General features: G+C 42.3%; 1 protein-coding gene across 1 annotated transcript in view; it reads right to left on the bottom strand.

The window, feature by feature from the left end:
* KLF13 (KLF transcription factor 13) overlaps positions 1–7,368 on the bottom strand; it is a 96,898-nt gene extending 89,530 nt beyond the window's left edge. Inside the window, exon 1 of the mRNA XM_020968655.2 lies at positions 6,233–7,368. Coding sequence (XP_020824314.1) covers positions 6,233–6,767 — 535 coding nt within the window. The 5' untranslated portion in view covers positions 6,768–7,368. The remainder of the gene's footprint in view (positions 1–6,232) is intronic.
* Positions 7,369–17,873: the final 10,505 nt, after the last annotated feature.

The raw sequence follows: 17,873 nt of genomic DNA, 5'->3' as shown, positions 1-17,873 counted from the left end.
TCTGTATCAGAAAAAACAAATCAGTATTAATGACAGTAATAAATTTGCATACATACTTGAAAAAATTGCTTAAGTGTGAATTAGGACATGAAGAGCCAAGACCACATTCAGAGAGATTTTTTTTTAAATAGCTCTGTGACCTTTGGTTTTTAATTGTAATGAGAAGGTATTTGAACTGATAATTAAATTTAAATACAGTGGAATGCATGGGGAAATAGACAAAAATCCAAGAGCTACCCCATATGGCTAAAGAGCACTGGATTTGGAGTGAGCAGATCTGGGTTCAAATCCTACCTCTGTCACTTAGTACTCTGTAACCTTGGGCAAGTCACTAAACCTCTCTTGGCCTCAGTTTCCACATCTGTAAAATGAGGGGGTTGGACTAGATGACCTCTAAGGTCCCTACCAGGTCTATATGGATGATGCCATGATCCAGTGTTGTGCCTTATAGTTTCTATGTGTAGTTATTAGGGAAAGAGGTGACATAATTTAATCCTCAGTGTATTAGAATCTAAGTAATAATACCCTATTGTTGTCAGAGAGTCCTACTGTACTAATACAATGACAAAATCATGAACATTACAGCATTTTATACTTTATTAAGTACTATTCCTACACACTACAGTTAATTGCCCAAACATTTGAGTGCCTACATAACTAATGTCATTTTATACTAACTCTGTGAGGCACATAGATTAGATATTATTACTCACATCTTGCAGATCAAGACACTTAGACTAAGTCACTCCCCAAAGGTTATAGTCTAGATGGAAAAATAGTCTCTGTAGCCTACTTCCTACCTCAGGCTTGAGCCAAAACTGAACCAAATATCCTTAAATTGAACCAAAACTCCTTAAAGAGAGTGGTTGAAAGGCAAAAAGCCCTGGATTTGGTGCCTGTGTGACTCTCTAGGCCTTTATAGTATGTAAAATAAGAGGGGTGGTCTCGATGACTTTTTTTAACTTTGAATCCTTTTGATTTCCTGTGATGTGGTTTAACAGAGGCCCTTCTACACAACTCTTTTCCAAGCTCTAACTGTTACCACTTAAGCAAAAGGCCAGATCAAGGAGCTTCAAAGGAATGAAGAAAACATTCACTGGAATAGGCACAACACGCAACATGATAGCATCTCACACACACACACACACACACACACAGAGGCATATGGGATGGACTCATGGTTTCATTGACTTAGGGAACTTCTAGGTCAGTATAGGTCAGTACCCTCACTGCAACTTATAGACAGCTGTCTGGAGGCCCTTAAAGGTTAAGTGATTAGCTTATCATTATTACATTATTAGCTAATTATTAGTTATTATTTATTATCAGCTAATAATGGTTATTATTAGCTAATCATTAGCCCATGGCCTTACACTCAATATCTGTGAGGTGGGATTCAAACCCAAGTCTTTCTAGTTCTACCCCATATGGCTAAAGAGCACTGGATTTGGAGTGAGCAGATCTGGGTTCAAATCCTACCTCTGTCACTTAGTACTCTGTAACCTGGGCAAGTCAGTTCTCTGCCCATTGCATCATTCAATGGCTCATATGTCTACATATGTATGTATGTATGTATGTGTGTGTGCATATATGTGCCTGTATGTATACCTATATCTATCTATCTAGGGGCAGCAAGTAAAGTGGGTGAAGTGCTAGATGTGGAATCAGGAAGACCAGAGTTCAAATCCTGCTTCAAATACTTTCGCTGTATGACCTTGGGCAAGTCCCTTAACTTCTCAATGCCTCAGTTTCCTCATCTGTAAAAAGGGATATCACAGGGTGGTTGTAAAGATCAAATGAAATAATTATATATAAAGAGCTTTGTTTAAAGCACTATATAAACGCTAGCTATTATTTATTATTACTTCTAAAGTTTCCTCATTAAAAACCTGGTAAGGTGAATAAAGCAAACATTTTTATTCCCATTTTACAAATGAAAAAACTGAGGCTGAAAGAGGTTAAAGTGACTTGTTAGTTTGTGATGGAACCAGGACTTAAACCTGGTTCTTGAGACTGCAAGGCAATGAGTCCTCTACCAACTATATAGTAGTATTGCAATAAGTCTTCAAATCAAACACAGTTCCAGATCCTCACCATCTGCAAGACGGTTAGTTTCCATGGTAGAGAGCAATTTGAGTACAGATCAGACAGATCTTAGTGTCCCACAGGGTGACAATCTGATCCCAGTCCATTATTCATATCAACCCTTCACCTGGCTTGAAAAAACTTCAGGCCTTTCTTTAGTACTATCATTACTTGGGTATCTATGTGTTGCAATTCTTAGTTTCTGGGAGAAATTGAAAACATCTTAGAGTCCCTACAAAGTCATGTTAGTTGATGGGAATGGCACTGATTTGGCTGGTCAATGGGGTTCAAGATGACCCAGCACCAAGAAAGAAGTTTGTCCCAGGATTTGGAGAATAAAGGAAAAACAGCCTAGCAAGACATTTAAAGAAAATGCTCTCTTAACATAGAGCATTCTTGTTTAAGGGGTGGTGACAGAGGAGTAAACATTTCCTTAACCTTCTTAATTTACTATGTTCTGCAGACCTAGATTCAGAAGGCCCAAAGGCTCAATATTCCAAGCTACTAATATCTATAACCAAAAACATAGAGGAAATGACTATATAGGAAAGGTGAATTGAGAGTTGAGAGAATTATCTAGGTAATTTGAGAGGAAAAAAAACTTTTAAAGCCAGTAGATAGGATAGCAGTAATTTATCCAGAAAATAAATTATCCAGAATGGTAGTCCATCCTTGCTAGTGCAGATACTAAGTGACAGAACTTTGAGTGTTCAAAATGAGGCTTATCTAGAAAGCCATTTGCCCATGGTATATAATAGGTTCATTCCAGAATCTTCCCTAGGGGTGTGTGTGTGTGTGTGTGTGTGTGTGTGTGTGTGTGTGTGTGTGTGTGGGTGTGTGTGGGTGTGGGTGTGTGGGTGTGTGCACACCCGCATATCTCTTCCCCTCTTTACCATCATACTTACAATTCAAATAGAAAAGCTACAATCTCCTTCATATTTTAAAGTTCCTGAGGAATGACCAGTGAAGTAAGAATGAAGATTGGGGAGTCTTTACCCTCCTACCTTTTTCTCTGACTGACCTTACTATAGAAAGCCTATTGCTAGCCTACATTTTTCCATCCTCCACCCCCATCCCCTAGCTTCCTAGGCTAATAGCTGCCAAATCACTATTTGTAATACACAGCCACATGGTGATGTTTCATCTTAGTGTCCTTGTCTGAGAAGAGAGCAAAGAGGAACTGAGCTTATTTTCTCGGCACTAAACCAGTCACACCTCTCAATTTTGAGCACAAGCCACAGCTTTGGACACACCCCCAACACTGACCATGCCCCAACTCTGGATACATGGCAAACCTGACAATGCCCCCTAAATCTGATCCCATACCCCCTTAATCCTGACCACATATGATCAAATTCGACCACAAATCCCCAATCTCAATTAGATTCATCATCCCAGACCACATTTCCCTCCCCCCACTCCAAGGCTTTCTACCCTTCAATACTGAGCACACCCACAAACTCTGATCATAGTTCCCCAACCTTAACTGAAGATTCCTAGCATTAACTACACTCTTAAACAGAAATCATACCCCACACCTCCAGTCCTAGTCACACTCTTTTGAAGCTGACTCCCACTTACCCATGTTGGAGGAGTTGGGGAGAAGGAACAGAGGAACTCAAGGGAAGATAGAGAGAAGAAAACAGATAGCACAACCTTGGGGAAAGAGTAGAAGTAAAACGAAAGCCAACAACAGAATATGACTCAAGTTTCCTTTCTCCAAAGCATCTTAGTGTACTAGAAGCAGCACTGGAAAGAGCCAGGGGGTCTAAGTAGCACTCAAGCTCTGCTACTATGTGAATATGGGTTTAGGCAAGCAAAATTATTGCATATAGGATGTTAGTAAAGTTTTTCCGTGTGTTGGGAGGGTACTAAATTAATAATAAACGAATAATCCATTTATGTGCAGATGGACCAGAAAAGTGAGGTTTTTAGGACCGTTGGTCTGACCAGGCAGAGAACTGAAATAAGATTAATAAATTAATTTACTTTGTTTCCTCAGGGGAAAGGAGGTCTTTTATTACAATTGGGAGGAGAGAACAACTATTTTCTCACACCTTTGTTGGTTTAGTGTAAAATGAAAAAAAAAGTGTCTGTGTAATTAACAGCAAGCTTAGACAAGTATTTCCTAACATACAGTGCTCATTCAGCCCCTGTCACGCCATACTCCAGACCTGAGTCCTGGCCTGCGGGACTATTATTTACCTTTGTTTACTTGCAGCCCTTAGCAGTTAAGTCTGGGCCGTATACACAGTGTCAGCAATTGTGGAGGGCAGGTCTTTCGTATATTTGATGAGGAGGTCTGGAATGCTAAGAAGGAAGGAGCTCCAGGTAGTCCGGTAAACAAATGAGAAGAGTTCAAGATTAAAAATGCTTTGGAAATAGGAAGCTTGTTCTTCGCCGGAGTAATAAGAGGCTCTGGGTGTGGAGCTGCGGGTTGTGTGTGTGTGTGTGTGTGTGTGTGTGTGTGTGTGTGAGAGAGAGAGAGAGAGAGAGAGAGAGAGAGAGAGAGAGAGAGAGAGAGAGAGAGAGAGAGAGAGAGAGAGAGAGAAAGTCTGGCTAGCTGGGTGGTGGGGGAGCTTCCAACAAAGAAAACCCAGTACCCCCGAGTCCCGTCACATCCCGGGGCAGAGTCACTCTCTTTTCTGTTCCTCCCCCCCTCCCTTGCACACAGTCAGTACGATTGGCTCTAGTAACAACAAATTAAACCCCAGAGGCCCGAGAAGGAAAAAAAAAATTACAGGAAGAGGGGAGCAAAGAATGTGCAGAGTAGCTGGAGAGCGCCGGTGTCCCCGGGTGAACCTGAATCGGCCTGGGCTCCTCCCCTTGGTTTCCCTCCCAGCCCCTCCCAAATTCACTTGGGCTAGGAAAAGGAGGGGGTGGAGGGAAAGGAGGGCTTTCCCCGTAGTTAGCCTAGTCCCTCACCCAGCCGAGAACTCCAAAAAAAACGTGCGGCTTCATTTTCCTGGCGTTCTACAAGGATAACGCAGAAAGGCTCCGAGGGCTGGCGCCGGGCCACTCCCCTCCCGGAGTCGGCGAGGAAGTGGGACAGGACCCGGCCGGAGCCATCCATCTGTGCCTCGGACGCACAGCCCGGCTCCACGCCGCCTCTCGCACTGGCTCTCCCCGAGGCTAGCCTTTTAGCCATTAAAGTGGGGCGGGGTCGCCCAGGCTCCTAGTACAGAGCGCCTTTTGCTGCTCCCCCTCAGCCCCTACCACCACACCACCTTCCCCCTACAACCACCACTTGTTGTCTCAGCCCCTGCGCCCGACCCTGATCATCTCCTAGCTTGCTAGGAAGGGTAGGGAGACAGTGTTCTCTGGTCCTCCACCTCCTGATACCCCACCACCTCAGCCGTGATGGCTTCCCACGAGCCCCACTGCCTTTACCAAAGGCAAGTTCCCCGGTTTCAAGGCGCACCCTGAGAGCTGAGGAGGATACTGGATAATGAATGAGAAGCCTTGGAAGGGAAAGGAAGGCAAAATTTGGTTCAAGGTTTCTATGAAGCTATCGGGATCCAGAACTGATGGACGGAACATAGCCGGGGTTGGAGCAGCACCGGTGTACCTCGCTATATGCACTAGTTTCCGGGCAAAGTTTTGTGTAAATCGAATTTTTGTAAACCAGATCACATTGTGTACGGATTGGAGTCACTATTTTAAGCAATTCTACGTAAACCCTTTTTCGGAAGGGTTGAATCATTTTGAGATGAGAATAATCCCATCCCCCGGGGGTTATTTCCCGAATAAAATCCCAAATCGCGCTATATCGAGTTAGCTTACAGCGGGGTACAGCTGTAAAGAGGACAGGTAGCTTGTGGGTGGTGGGGAAGGCGAAAATAAGCTGAACCAAAAAGGTTTACTACCGTTTACAATCTTGACACCTGGGGGACAGGGATGATGGGAAAGGAGGATGGGAAGTGGATAAGGGCTAGTGTCACTTACTGTCCACGGCACTAACACGCCACTTTATTCTCGTCACTTTAAAACATTAACAACAACCAGGGAGAAAAGGTGTTAGTTCACTGAGTGTCTGGCACCAGGTGTCAGCTTGAAACGTACAAGAGACAAATCCTAACGTTGGCCTTGGGGAGTGCCACTCCTTACACAGTTTAATGGCTAAGCCACCGGCAGGCTGGGGACTGACCTGTATGAGTCCTTAGGTGAGCTTTGAGGTGGGAGGATTTGCCATAAACTTTTTCGCAGCCCGCGTAGTGGCATCTGTGCTTTTTCTGAGGTGACTCGGGGTCAGCTCGGCTTCTCCCCCGTCTGCTCCTTTGTTTGAGGCTGGGCTCGCTCCCTGCTGGACTAGTAGGTGTGGCTGCTTCTCCACTCCATCGGCTGTCGGGGGAGGCGGCTTCCTGAGCCGGCTCCCCCGACGGAGACAGGCGACTAGGTAATTTCTCCTTTTTGGAGACATTTTCCCTTCTCTCCGTCGGCGGGGCAGGAGCTGGGACATGTTGGTTGAGATCAGCTAAAATCCTGGCCACCACGATCAAAGAGGCGTTGTCCTTGCCAGTCTCTCTGCCTTCTCGCCTGTCTTCAACGTTCGGAAAAGGAGGGGCTGCTGTGCCTTCGGGTGAGGTGTCGGGGTCCTCTTTGGGACTATGGACAATCGCGCGATTGGACATGGAAACAAGGCACTCGGCTGCAAAATGATCCACATAGGCGGCGGCTGCCATTTTACAGAGAAATTGTTTGTTTTAATCTCGAATTGCACTTTTTCTCTCTTTGCATAAAAATATATATATAAATATATCTCTATATATCCAAGCTGGTGGGCGGAGGGGGTGGGGGATGGGTCTTCTCTCTCTGGGCACGCTGCGTACTGTGAGTGCTGGGTTTGTAGCTTTACCAAAACTGCACTTCGTCCAGGAAGATCCCACCCGGCCGGTCATTAAAAAGTGAATGCATTTGAAGTCCAGTGAAATGAAAGCTCAGGAAGCTGCGGCTTCATCGGCTTCAAAAGCTGATTTTTTTTGAAGGATGCCAAATAATAAACATAAAAAAAAATAATAATGCTGCTGGTCTACCCCTTCCCTTGCATTGTGACAATACAACAAGCTTTGCCCGTTACTGCTGTTCTGAGGGTGTTTCAATCCCGGGTGTGGGCGTGGTCTGGGGAGAACATCTGGGCCCGACGTCACTCCAGAAGCCACATCCTGGGGCAGATCAGGTTAAAAAACGTTCAGCTGCGGCTGAGGCTGCAAAGCTGCATGTGAGGAGTAGGCAGGACCTTTGCATAGAGAGAGATATGTGGCTTGTGAGCACGGACTGAGGGAGACAGCCAGTACTGGCAAATAAAACAGAGGCCTCCATTGGCCGGGGGAAGGCATTGCAGGAGCCAATCAGCGGCACGATGGGGAAACTTCTACAGTTGCAACTTTCCTGGAACCAATCGGATTCCTGTTACAGGCGAGCCGAACCGCGAGGACAGAAATTTGAGATAAGCTCTTGGCTCGGGTCTGTGAAACCTCCTGAAACGCCGCCGGAGGGTTTCAGGGTGTAGTTTTGTGGAGATGCTCACACCCTAGCCCCACCCTCACCGCCACCCTCGCGCCTTGGGCATCTTATTCAAGGGCTTGGGCAATGATACAACCTCATCCTTAGCTCCCCTGTAATCTTCCTGCAAAAGCTATCCAGCTACCTCAGAGAAGCGGACCATTTACGCAATTACGTCCTTTGATTACTGTTCGTGGTATCTCTGGTTCGGCCTTTACAAATACACACACATATATATTAATATACATTACATATATAAAACCATTTCCCACCTAGATTTGCAAACTGAGCAGGAGCAAAATGAGATATGTTTGCAAAGGGGGATTTGAGCCTGGAACCCGACCTGAGGGGACTCTAAAAAACACGCTCACCCAAGCCAAGTGATCTGAAAGGTGTCCAATCCCACCTGTCAGGAACTCTGCCTCTAAATCATCAGCAGTCAGGGGCCCAAAAGCCTGGAACTATTGAGACCTAAAGATCCCATTACACACACACACACACACACACACACACACACACACACACACACACACACACACACAACACACACACACACACCCTAGCTCCTACAGATATTGCTGCCTCAGTGATCTGTCCAGACGCAAGGAAACACAAGACAAAAACCAAGAACTCGTGTTCCCCTACACATCAAGGCTTAAGACGAAAGAGGAAATGGAAGTGTTTTTAAAATATATTCTCGACCCTTGAAGCCCCGTCCGCCCCACCCCCAGCAATCTACCTCTTGTAGCTTTGTAGGGCTTGTGAAGATTCAGGATTTTGGAACTGGACAATGCTTTTAGAAAATACAGTCAAACCTAACTAGGTTAGAGGCAGTGTACAGAGAACTCTGGTCTCCTGATTCCTCGTTTATTGATCTTGACTAAACCGCTGGATGGAGAGGAAGAGAACTGAAAGAGAAGACTGAAGGGAAGAGTAGGAGGAAGGCTAAAGAAAGATTTGCTCTCTGCTAAGAAGTAGAAGCAGGGTGAAAGATATCAAAAGAAAGAATAAGAATAATTTTCTCTCTCTGACTCTCCTTTCTCTCTTTGTCTCTCCCTCCCTCCTTCCCTCTCTTTCTCCCTTCTCCCTCCCTCTCTCTTTCCCTCACTTCCCTCTGCTCACAACCGCACCTACTTACCACTTGAAGTTCCCCATTCTTCCTTTCTTCTTGCAGCTACTGAGACTTCAAAAAACCACCAACTTCTGCAGGCCAAAGCCAAAGAACCCCACCCCACTATCAGGATTTCTAGTGGGAACTGCTTGGCTATTGCTACCCCTGTGGGCTTTTTGCTATGTTTGTCAGACTTCCCTGAAATATTTTTATTTACTTTTAAAATTCTTATCAATACATTTTGTTTTTACAGAATCTTTTCCTTAATATACCCCTCCCACGGTTGTTGTGAGGATAAAACAAAATAATATTTTAGAAGCACTTAGCACACTGCCTGACACAAAGCATGCACTTAATAAATATAGTATTTGAGTCTTCCCTTACCTTCCCTCTTTTCCCTACCCTACCCAAGGAGCCATCCCCTGTACCAAGAATAAACAAAGAAAAAAAGCAATTCATCGAAACAAACCAACATTAACTAAGTCTGAAAGTACCTTTTCATCTTAAAGAAGGTAATATTTCATTTTCTCTGTAACTCAGAAGTAATATAATGAAGCACCTGGCACACAGTAGGCCTTTAATAAAAGCTCTTTGACTTGAATTTGTATCAGCTTGGAGAATATCAGAAAAGAACAGAACCATGCTGTAGAATGTAGGATTTAATACTATAACTGGTATTTCTTTCTGTACTGAGGTTGAGATCAGGTTCCATTTTTTTTAACTTGGTTAAGTCATGAAACCATGAAACTTCTCCGGCTCAGTTAAAAGATAGTATTGGACTAATGCCCCTTAGTCTTAAATCCTACATTCTATGTTTCTATTCTTTCCCCAAATTCTCCAAGGCCTCTACAAATTCAAGTCAAAGATCTTTTATTAAGTGCCTACTATATACCGGGTGCTTCACTATATAAAAACAAAAAAAGAAACAGTCTCTGCCCAGAAGGAGTTTACATTTTACTGGTCAAATGACTGACTGACTGAATATAACATATGCAAAGTGCTTTGAAAACCCTAAAGCATTTTATAAATGCTAGCTATAAATTATTAATTATTGGCATTATTTCAGACAACTGCTCCTTCCTCAGTTCTGACCTACCCACCAGATAAAGCAGATAGCTTTCACAGCCTCCACTAAACAGCTCTCCCTAATGTGGCCTTAAAAAAAATGACTCTGGGCCTACTCTACTAACTTCAGAGTAGCCTATGCCTCTCTTTCACCTCAAAGAAAGTGTGGACTAAGACCTCCCAGGGACCTGGGGACGATCATCCAAGTGCAATGCTAATGTTAGTGGCTATGCTAATGGTGGTGCTGGAAAATACAATAGGTCAGGAAATGTATACTTGGGGGGGTGTGGGGACTCACTGCCGTGTCAGTCTCAGAAGGAAGCTCTGTAACAATTAGAGAAACTGGTAGGGAAGAAGGGGAGGAGGGTATAAAACAAAGACGTTGAACAAAGGTAAATTGTTAGAAAGAAGGAAGCGTGGCACTAGGGGCCTGCATGTCCCCCAGGAGGAAGAGTACTTTCAAAGTAACTCTATGAGAACCTGCTGTGTTAGGGTTCAGGTGTGAGCAATTTTCTCGTGGATCGGGGTGGGGGGGGTGTTCAAGTCTCCGTCTAAAGGATTGTTTTCCTTATTCCCCAAAGAAGTTGGGAGGACTATCTCTGTCTTGGACAGGAAGTAGAAGTAAAGGCATCCGTCATTTCCCTAACATCCATATGGTTAGTACCTTGAGATCTCCTCCCATTGAACTAAAATTGTTGTGTATTTTAAAGATTAGTTTGAGCATTTTGTGCTGGAGTGAGAACCTGACAAACTGAAGATGGAGAAAAAACATATGAATCCAGGTCTTTGACCTTTTCATTCACTGGAGGACAGTCAATTCCAGAATTCTTCACATGAAACAATCTAAACATGATGGACCTTTCTTCATAGGACTGACTTTTATTCTTAACGGATTGAGATCATGCCTTCTAAATAATTTATATAAAAACTTTTGCTCTGTCCAGATAACAATTCAAACTTTTCCATGACTTATATAACATATGATGAGAATTCTTGGGATCTTAGATTTTAGAGCTGAAAGGAACCTTAGAAGCCATCAATTCCAACCTCTTCATTTTCCAGATGAAGACACTGAGGCAAGGAGAGCTTTGACTTGCCCAGGATTATAAAGCTAAGACATATCTGATGGAGGATTCAAATTCAGGTCTTTCTAACTCCAAGTTCAACACTTTGAAACCTAACTGCCTCTATTTATTCATTCATTTAGAAAATCTAGTTCTAGTCTTACCTCCCAACACACAAACCCTCTGTCTCATCCAAACTGAATTACTCACTGTCCCCCAAAATGCCTTTTGTCCTTACCTCTGTACATGTTCTTTTCCACCTGAAAAATCTCTGCCCTTCATTGAATGAATGAATGTGCATTTATTAAGTACTAAATATATACAAGCTACTGTGCTAAATGCTAGAGATACAAATAGAAAAAGTCTGCCCTCAGGGAGCTTACTTTCTAAAAGAGGGGATTGGTAACCAGGAAGGAGTGTTTATCAATGAACTTAGAAACTTAGTGAGTGGAGGCTAGGAGCCACTTCATCCATGAAGCTTTCTTTGCCTACCTCAGTCTACAATGATCTCTCCTTGCTCTGAACTCCTATAGCACTTACTGCCTATAACACTTATTTAAGAAATATATTGTCTTATGGCTTTTGTTATTTTTCTCCTCAACTTTATAGAATGTTCATGAGGTCAATTACTGTGTCTCCTTTGTATTCCTGGCCATGACCTTATACAGAGCCTACTATATAAGCAATAACTCAATAAGTGAGAGGTAGTCTGGCACGGGAGACAATGCCAGAATCTAGGTTCAAATCTCATCTCTGACATTTACCAGTTGTATAATCCTGGGTAAGTAATTTGACTTTTCTGAAACTCACTTTCCTAAGCTATCATAGGGAATACTGATATTTGTGCTCCAGTAGGCTTGTTGTGAGGTGGGGGCAGCTAGATGGCACAGTGGATAGAGCACTGGCCCTGAAGTCAGGAGGACCTGAGTTCAAATCTGACCTCAGACCAAACACTTGACACCTAGTAGCTGTGTGACCCTGGGCAAGTCACTCAACCCCAATTGCCTTTAAAAAAAAAAAAAGAGAAAGGATTGTTGTGAGGAATGCCCGTTGTAAACCTTAAAGCATTATATGTATAAATGGGAATTCACAGGAACATAGATTTAGATCAGGAAAGGGCCTAACAAGTTAAGTAGCTCAATACCCCCATTTTACAGATAAGTAACCTGAGGCCAAAAGTGATTAAGTGACTTGGCCAAGGTCAATCCATATGTATGGGTTATTAGAATGTTCTCCCTCCTCCACTCCAACTACCAACCCACCTATTTTTTTTAAGTCCAAACTAAATTACCACCTTCTATAAGAAGCCTTATCCAGTCTTTCTTAATTCTAGTGCCTTCTCTCTGTTAATTAATTCCTATTTACCCTGTGTATGTCTTGCTTTGTATATACTTGTTTGCATGTTGTCTCTGCCATTAGACGGTAAGTTCCTTGAGGGCAGAGACTCTCTTTTGCTTCTTTTTATATCCCCAGGACTTAGCACAATACCTGGTACTAGTAGGTACTTAATAAATGTTTGATTTTGATACTGATATTGATTGGTAACAATAAAATAAAAAGTAGTCCCGACATAATAGAAAGAATAGCAGCTACTGAGACCTGCACTTGAGGCCCATTGCTCCATTACTAACAGTATAGCTCTGAGTAAGTCATTTAATCTCTCTAAGCCTTAGTTACTTCATCTATAAAATGGGAATAATAGTACCTGCCCTGCTTACTTCATACAGTTGTCCATATAATCATGGCTTTAGAGCTTGAATAAACTTAGAGATCACCTACTTCAGGGGTTTCCAACCTTTTCAGGCCTCACGCCTTTTGGCTGAGTAAACCTCCCTGTAGCCCCTATTCAAGGGGATAGGGACAAGACTTCCTCTGCCTATTCCAGTAAACACTGTCTCTGAAAGTTATAATTTTAGAGCTCTTCTTAGCAATGAGAAGTTAAGGGGAAGCTAGAATGTGCCCTCTTCCTGGCTCTGAGGCCAGTTCTTCATTGATTATACCACATTGTCTCTCAACCCTTATTCAACATGAGAGCAAGCAAGTTCTAGAGTTTGCCATTCACATGCAGATAAAATATAAAGAAATTAATTTTTCATAAAGAAACACTTATTTGGTACATAGTAACATTTTTTAGTATCACAATGTTGTTCAGTGTGATTCAGGAACATAATCAAATAAATTAGCGAGGTCCTTGCTTCTGTTTTTTGTCATCCTATGGTTTTATTTTGGGTACAGTTTTTGAAAGACATATCCACATATCATGTTCAGCCTCTTATTTGTTTCTTGCTTTGGCTTTGAGTAAGAACACACCTGAGAATCTTGGTTTGCAGATACAAGTTTTGGTTTTGGTCAGTGGAAGCTATTCTTTCAGTTTTCTCTTTAAAATTTTTCAGATGCACTATAATTAATACTCCTTCCCTTGTCCACCCAGCCCCCACCTCCTCCTCACACCTTTTTTTCTTTTTGCTAACACTACTACTGTGGGAATATTTCAGTCGGAGAAAATGGTAATTTATCAAATTTTTCCCATACCTCCTTGACAATCTTCTCGTATCCCTGAAAGTCCATGTAACTCCACGATGGGAACTTCCAATCTGGTCCAACCCTTCCATGTAATATCTGAGCTAGGTCTTGAAGAAAGAGAAGGAACTCAAGAGGGCTAACCATGCTTGGCATACCCAAATGGATCTGTCATTACTCTGAATAAGATAGTCCCTAAATCTATCCATGTCTACCCCTCTTGCATGATTCTTGCTCATGTTTCCATAAATTCACAAGATGTCCACCAAGCATTCTTTAGGACTTGCTTGATTTCTCTTTACGTTATTGTGATGTGAGGATGGTACCAGTGAAGCAATCCAGCTCTCTACCTATGATGCCTCAACCTACCTTAGCAAGTGATCTCTTTTCCTTTTGAGCCTTTTGACTCAATTCATTTCTTCTACATTTCTTATTTGTTGTACATCCTACTCACATCAACCATGTGCCTCATCATTGCCTTCTAAATTACAGGCATGGGGAGGGGCAGCTAGGTGGCGCAGTGGACAGAGCACCTGCCCTGGACTCAGGACCTGAGTTCAAATCTGGCCTCAGACACAAAACACTCACTAGCTATGTGATGCTGGGCAAGTCACTTAACCCCATTGCCTAGCAAAAAATAAAAAATAAAAAATAAATTCCAGGCATAGGATATAGAAATCAATGAAGGTGGAAGATGAAATAATAATGATTCATAATAGCTAACATTTGTATAGCATTTTGAGTTTTGCATAGCATTTTTCATACGTTATCTCATTTGATTCACACAATTCTATAAAGTAGGTGGTATCTTTATCCCCATTTTATAGTTGAGGAAACTGAGGGTGGGAAGTGAAATGATTGAAAGTCACCCAGCTAGCAAGTGTCTGAGGAAGGATTTGCACTCACATCTTTACTCAATTCCAGCACTTTGGATAGGGAAAAGGTTAGTGGTCCATGAGACCTAATGAAAAGAGCATTGGAACTGAAGTCAAGTCAAATCAGTAAGCACTGATTAAGTGCCTATACTATGCTATTGTTAAGCATTGGGGACACAAAAGGGGCAATAAATGAATGAATGAATGAATGAATGAATGAATGAACAAATAAATGAAAAACCTCAAACAAAAATAAGTTACTGTTGTCAAGGAGCTCACAGTCTAATGGAGTGTTGTTACTCAGTTGTTCAGTCATTTCTGACTTTATGATCCCATATACCATAGCACATCAGGCCCTTCAATCCTCCATTATCTCCCAAAGTCTGTCCAAGTTCATGTTTATTGTTTTTATGATACTATCTATCCATTTAATTATCTTCTGTCCTCTTTTCCTTTTACTATCAATCTTTCCTAACACCAGGGTCTTTTCCAATGAGTCCCATCTTTTCATTATGTGACCAAAATATATAAGCTTCAGCTTCAGTCTTTGACCTTCTGAGTAAATAGCCTGAGTTAATTTCTTTAAGTATTGACATATTTGCTCTCTTTAAGTTTAAGAGACTCTCAAAAATCCTCCAGCACCACAATTCAAAAGCGTTGATTCTGTGGTGCTCAGCTTTCCTTATTGTCTAATTCTCACAGCTATACATTGCTACTGGAAAACCATAGCTTTGACTATTCGGACCTTTGTGGACAAAGTGATGTCTCTGCTTTTTTGTATGCTGTCCAGATTTATATAGCTTTCCTTACAAGGATCTTAATTTCACAGCTACATTTGCCATCCTCAGTGATCTTTGAGCCCAAGAATATAAAATCTGACACTGCTTCTATTTCTTCTCCCTCTATTTGCCAGGAAGTGATGGGACCACTTGCCAGAATCTTAGGGGTTTTTTTTTTGATGTTAAGCTTCAAGCCTGCTTTTACACTCTCCTTTCACCCTCATCAAAAGGTTTCTTAATTCTTCTTCCCTTTTTGTAAGAAAAGCACTATGTGAATGCAAGTTAGTAGTAGCAATACTAGTCTGATCTGGCCAAAACTTGGGCATTTGTACAGTGGAATAGTGGGAAACAAGGCAGGAAAGAAGGGTAGCAACTAGATTTAGGAAGGTCCTGAATGTCAGACCCAGTGTGTAGTTTTTCTTTGAGCTATGAGATGGCTAGGGAATTGATTAGAAATAAACAGACCAATCTGACTAAAATAAGCAATGTATTTTGTTTGTTGTTGTTGTTTTATTTTGGTTTGGGGTTTTTTGGTTTGGGGTGTTTGGTTTTTTTTTTTTTTTTGGTGTCTTAAATGAACTGGAATGCTTTCTCAGTTAAAGAAGAAGTTTAAGAAAATGTTCTATGATCTTTTTTTTCTCAGAGGTTCTTATCATTTCCTAATTTTGGCTAAGACAGGAAGCTGAACAACCAATGTGCCACCTTACATTATTTTCTCAGTATTTCTGATGAATTAAAACCAAGAAGTACAGAAGGTCTCAGGAGAGAGTCTGTCGGGAAAGTTTCCCACCTTGTTTCCAGGAAAAGGAGGGGTGGGATGGGGAGGAGGGCTGGGAAGAGAAGGTCACAGGGGCCTGGGTCAGTGTAGGCCAACAGCTAAACTGCATCACCTCCCATCTGCCAAATTTGCAGTTGATTGAACTGAGCTGGAAGATTTCTGCCTCTGAAGGCATCACAGCACAATGGAACCCAAAGCGACTGTGGCCCATTACTGTGGGCTGGCTGCTTTACATCAAGTTGAGGGGGTGAGAGAAAGGAAATAAGCGCTTTGCTTCCTACTGAGTGACCACATGGAAGTCAGTACTAGTGGATAAAGAAGTCAGAGTGACACAGCACAATGTCATTAGAAATGTCCTTTAGAAGGCTGAGAGGAACACTCCTTGGACAGAGCTTCCCATAACAAATGTGGGAGCCCTCCTTTTCCATCCTCCCCACCCCCATACAATGGAATGCAATTGCTGGCAGAATGTGATACATACACACCCCCTCCTCACTTCTCTCCTAAGCAGCCTCCTCCTGATTTCCACACCTGCTACCCCCAATTCCCACATCTTTCCTTCCCTCCCTTTGCCTCCCACACCTTTGATATAATCAAATTTCCACTGAAATAAAGACCTTATGATTTATAGTTTTTGTTTGCCTGTAAGAAGGGAATTCTATTGGACTTTAAATAAATCTATAATGATTCAACCGTCTGAAGAAAAGAGGGTGAGATGGAATCTAATGAGATGTGAAGAAACCTAATTTAAGGACTTTAGAGATCTTTTAGTACATTCTCCACATTGCGTAGAGGAAGAAAGAGTGCTGAATATGGATGGAGTCTGAGGACCCAGGTTCAAATCTTCCCTCTGCCGATCACTACTGGTGAAACTTTGGACAAGTCTCTTGACAATTCCAAAACCTGAGTTTCCTTACGTGTAAAATTAAGGTGTCAGACCAAGTAACTTCTGAGGTCTCTTCCAACCTAGAAGCTATGGTCCTGTGACTCTGAGGTCCAGAAAAGGTAAGTGGTTTGTCCACTATCACACAGGGAGTAGAACTAGAATTCAAACCCAGGAATTCATTCCATTACATCTTCAAGCCAGTTACCTATCTTTGTTATCTCATCTTTAAGATTCTTCTCCCTCTTATACCATTATAGCATCAAATGCTAGGGACCAAGTGAAGTCAGGAAGACCTGTATTCAAATCCTACACCTCTGCTACTTTTTACGAGCAGGGTAAGTCACTAGTCAAGGCACTTAACCTCTGCCAGTCTCTGAGGTCCCTTCCAGCTCTATATTTATGATCCTATGTCATAAAGCCATGGCTGAAGACTTTACAAGCAGCAAAGGACAAAAGACAGTTGAGAAAAATTCATTTCAATTCAATAAACTTTTATCAAGGACCTACTGTACCTTTGTGGCAGGTGGGTGGCACAGTGGATAGAACACAGGGCCTGGAATCAGGAGGACCTGAGTTCAAATGAGCCTCAAATGCAGACACTTATTAGCTATGAAATCCTAAACAAGTTATTTAGCCCTGCTTGCCTCAGTTTCCTCATCTGTAAAATGACGCTCAAGGTGCTAGGTGGCACAGTAGATAGAGTGTCAAGCCAGTGAGGAAAACTCATCTTCCTGGGTTCAAATCTGACCTCAGACATTTACTAGCTGTATGACCCTGGGCAAAGCACTTAATCCTTTTTGCCTCAGTTTCCTCATCTGTAAAATGAGCTAGAGAAAGAAATGGCAAACCACTCCAGTATCTTTGCCAAGAAAACCCCAAATGGAGTCACAAAGAGTTGGACACAACTAAAACAACAATAACAACACTATATATTTCACTCTGGGACTGGGAATACAAAGATTAAATAATGATGGTTCCTTTCCTAAAGAAGAGCCTGATGAAAGGAAATTATACATACACATAAGAGAACATGATGAGGACCTGATGAGACCCAAGAAGCACAGAAGAAGGAAGGATGGAAGAAAAAAGAAAGGAAAGGAAAGGAAAAGAAAGAGAGGGAAAAAAGAGGTATCTAGGCAAATGAAGGCAGCTGGATGGCACAGTGGATAGAGTGCTGTGCTCAGAGTCAGAAAGACTCATCTTTCTTA

This window comes from Phascolarctos cinereus, unplaced genomic scaffold, assembly GCF_003287225.1.
Source record: "Phascolarctos cinereus isolate Bilbo 61053 unplaced genomic scaffold, phaCin_HiC Scaffold_3;HRSCAF=262, whole genome shotgun sequence".
Lineage (NCBI taxonomy): Eukaryota > Metazoa > Chordata > Mammalia > Diprotodontia > Phascolarctidae > Phascolarctos > Phascolarctos cinereus.
The sequence above is the reverse complement of the archived record's forward strand: the minus strand, read 5'-3'. Positions and strand labels throughout refer to the sequence as shown.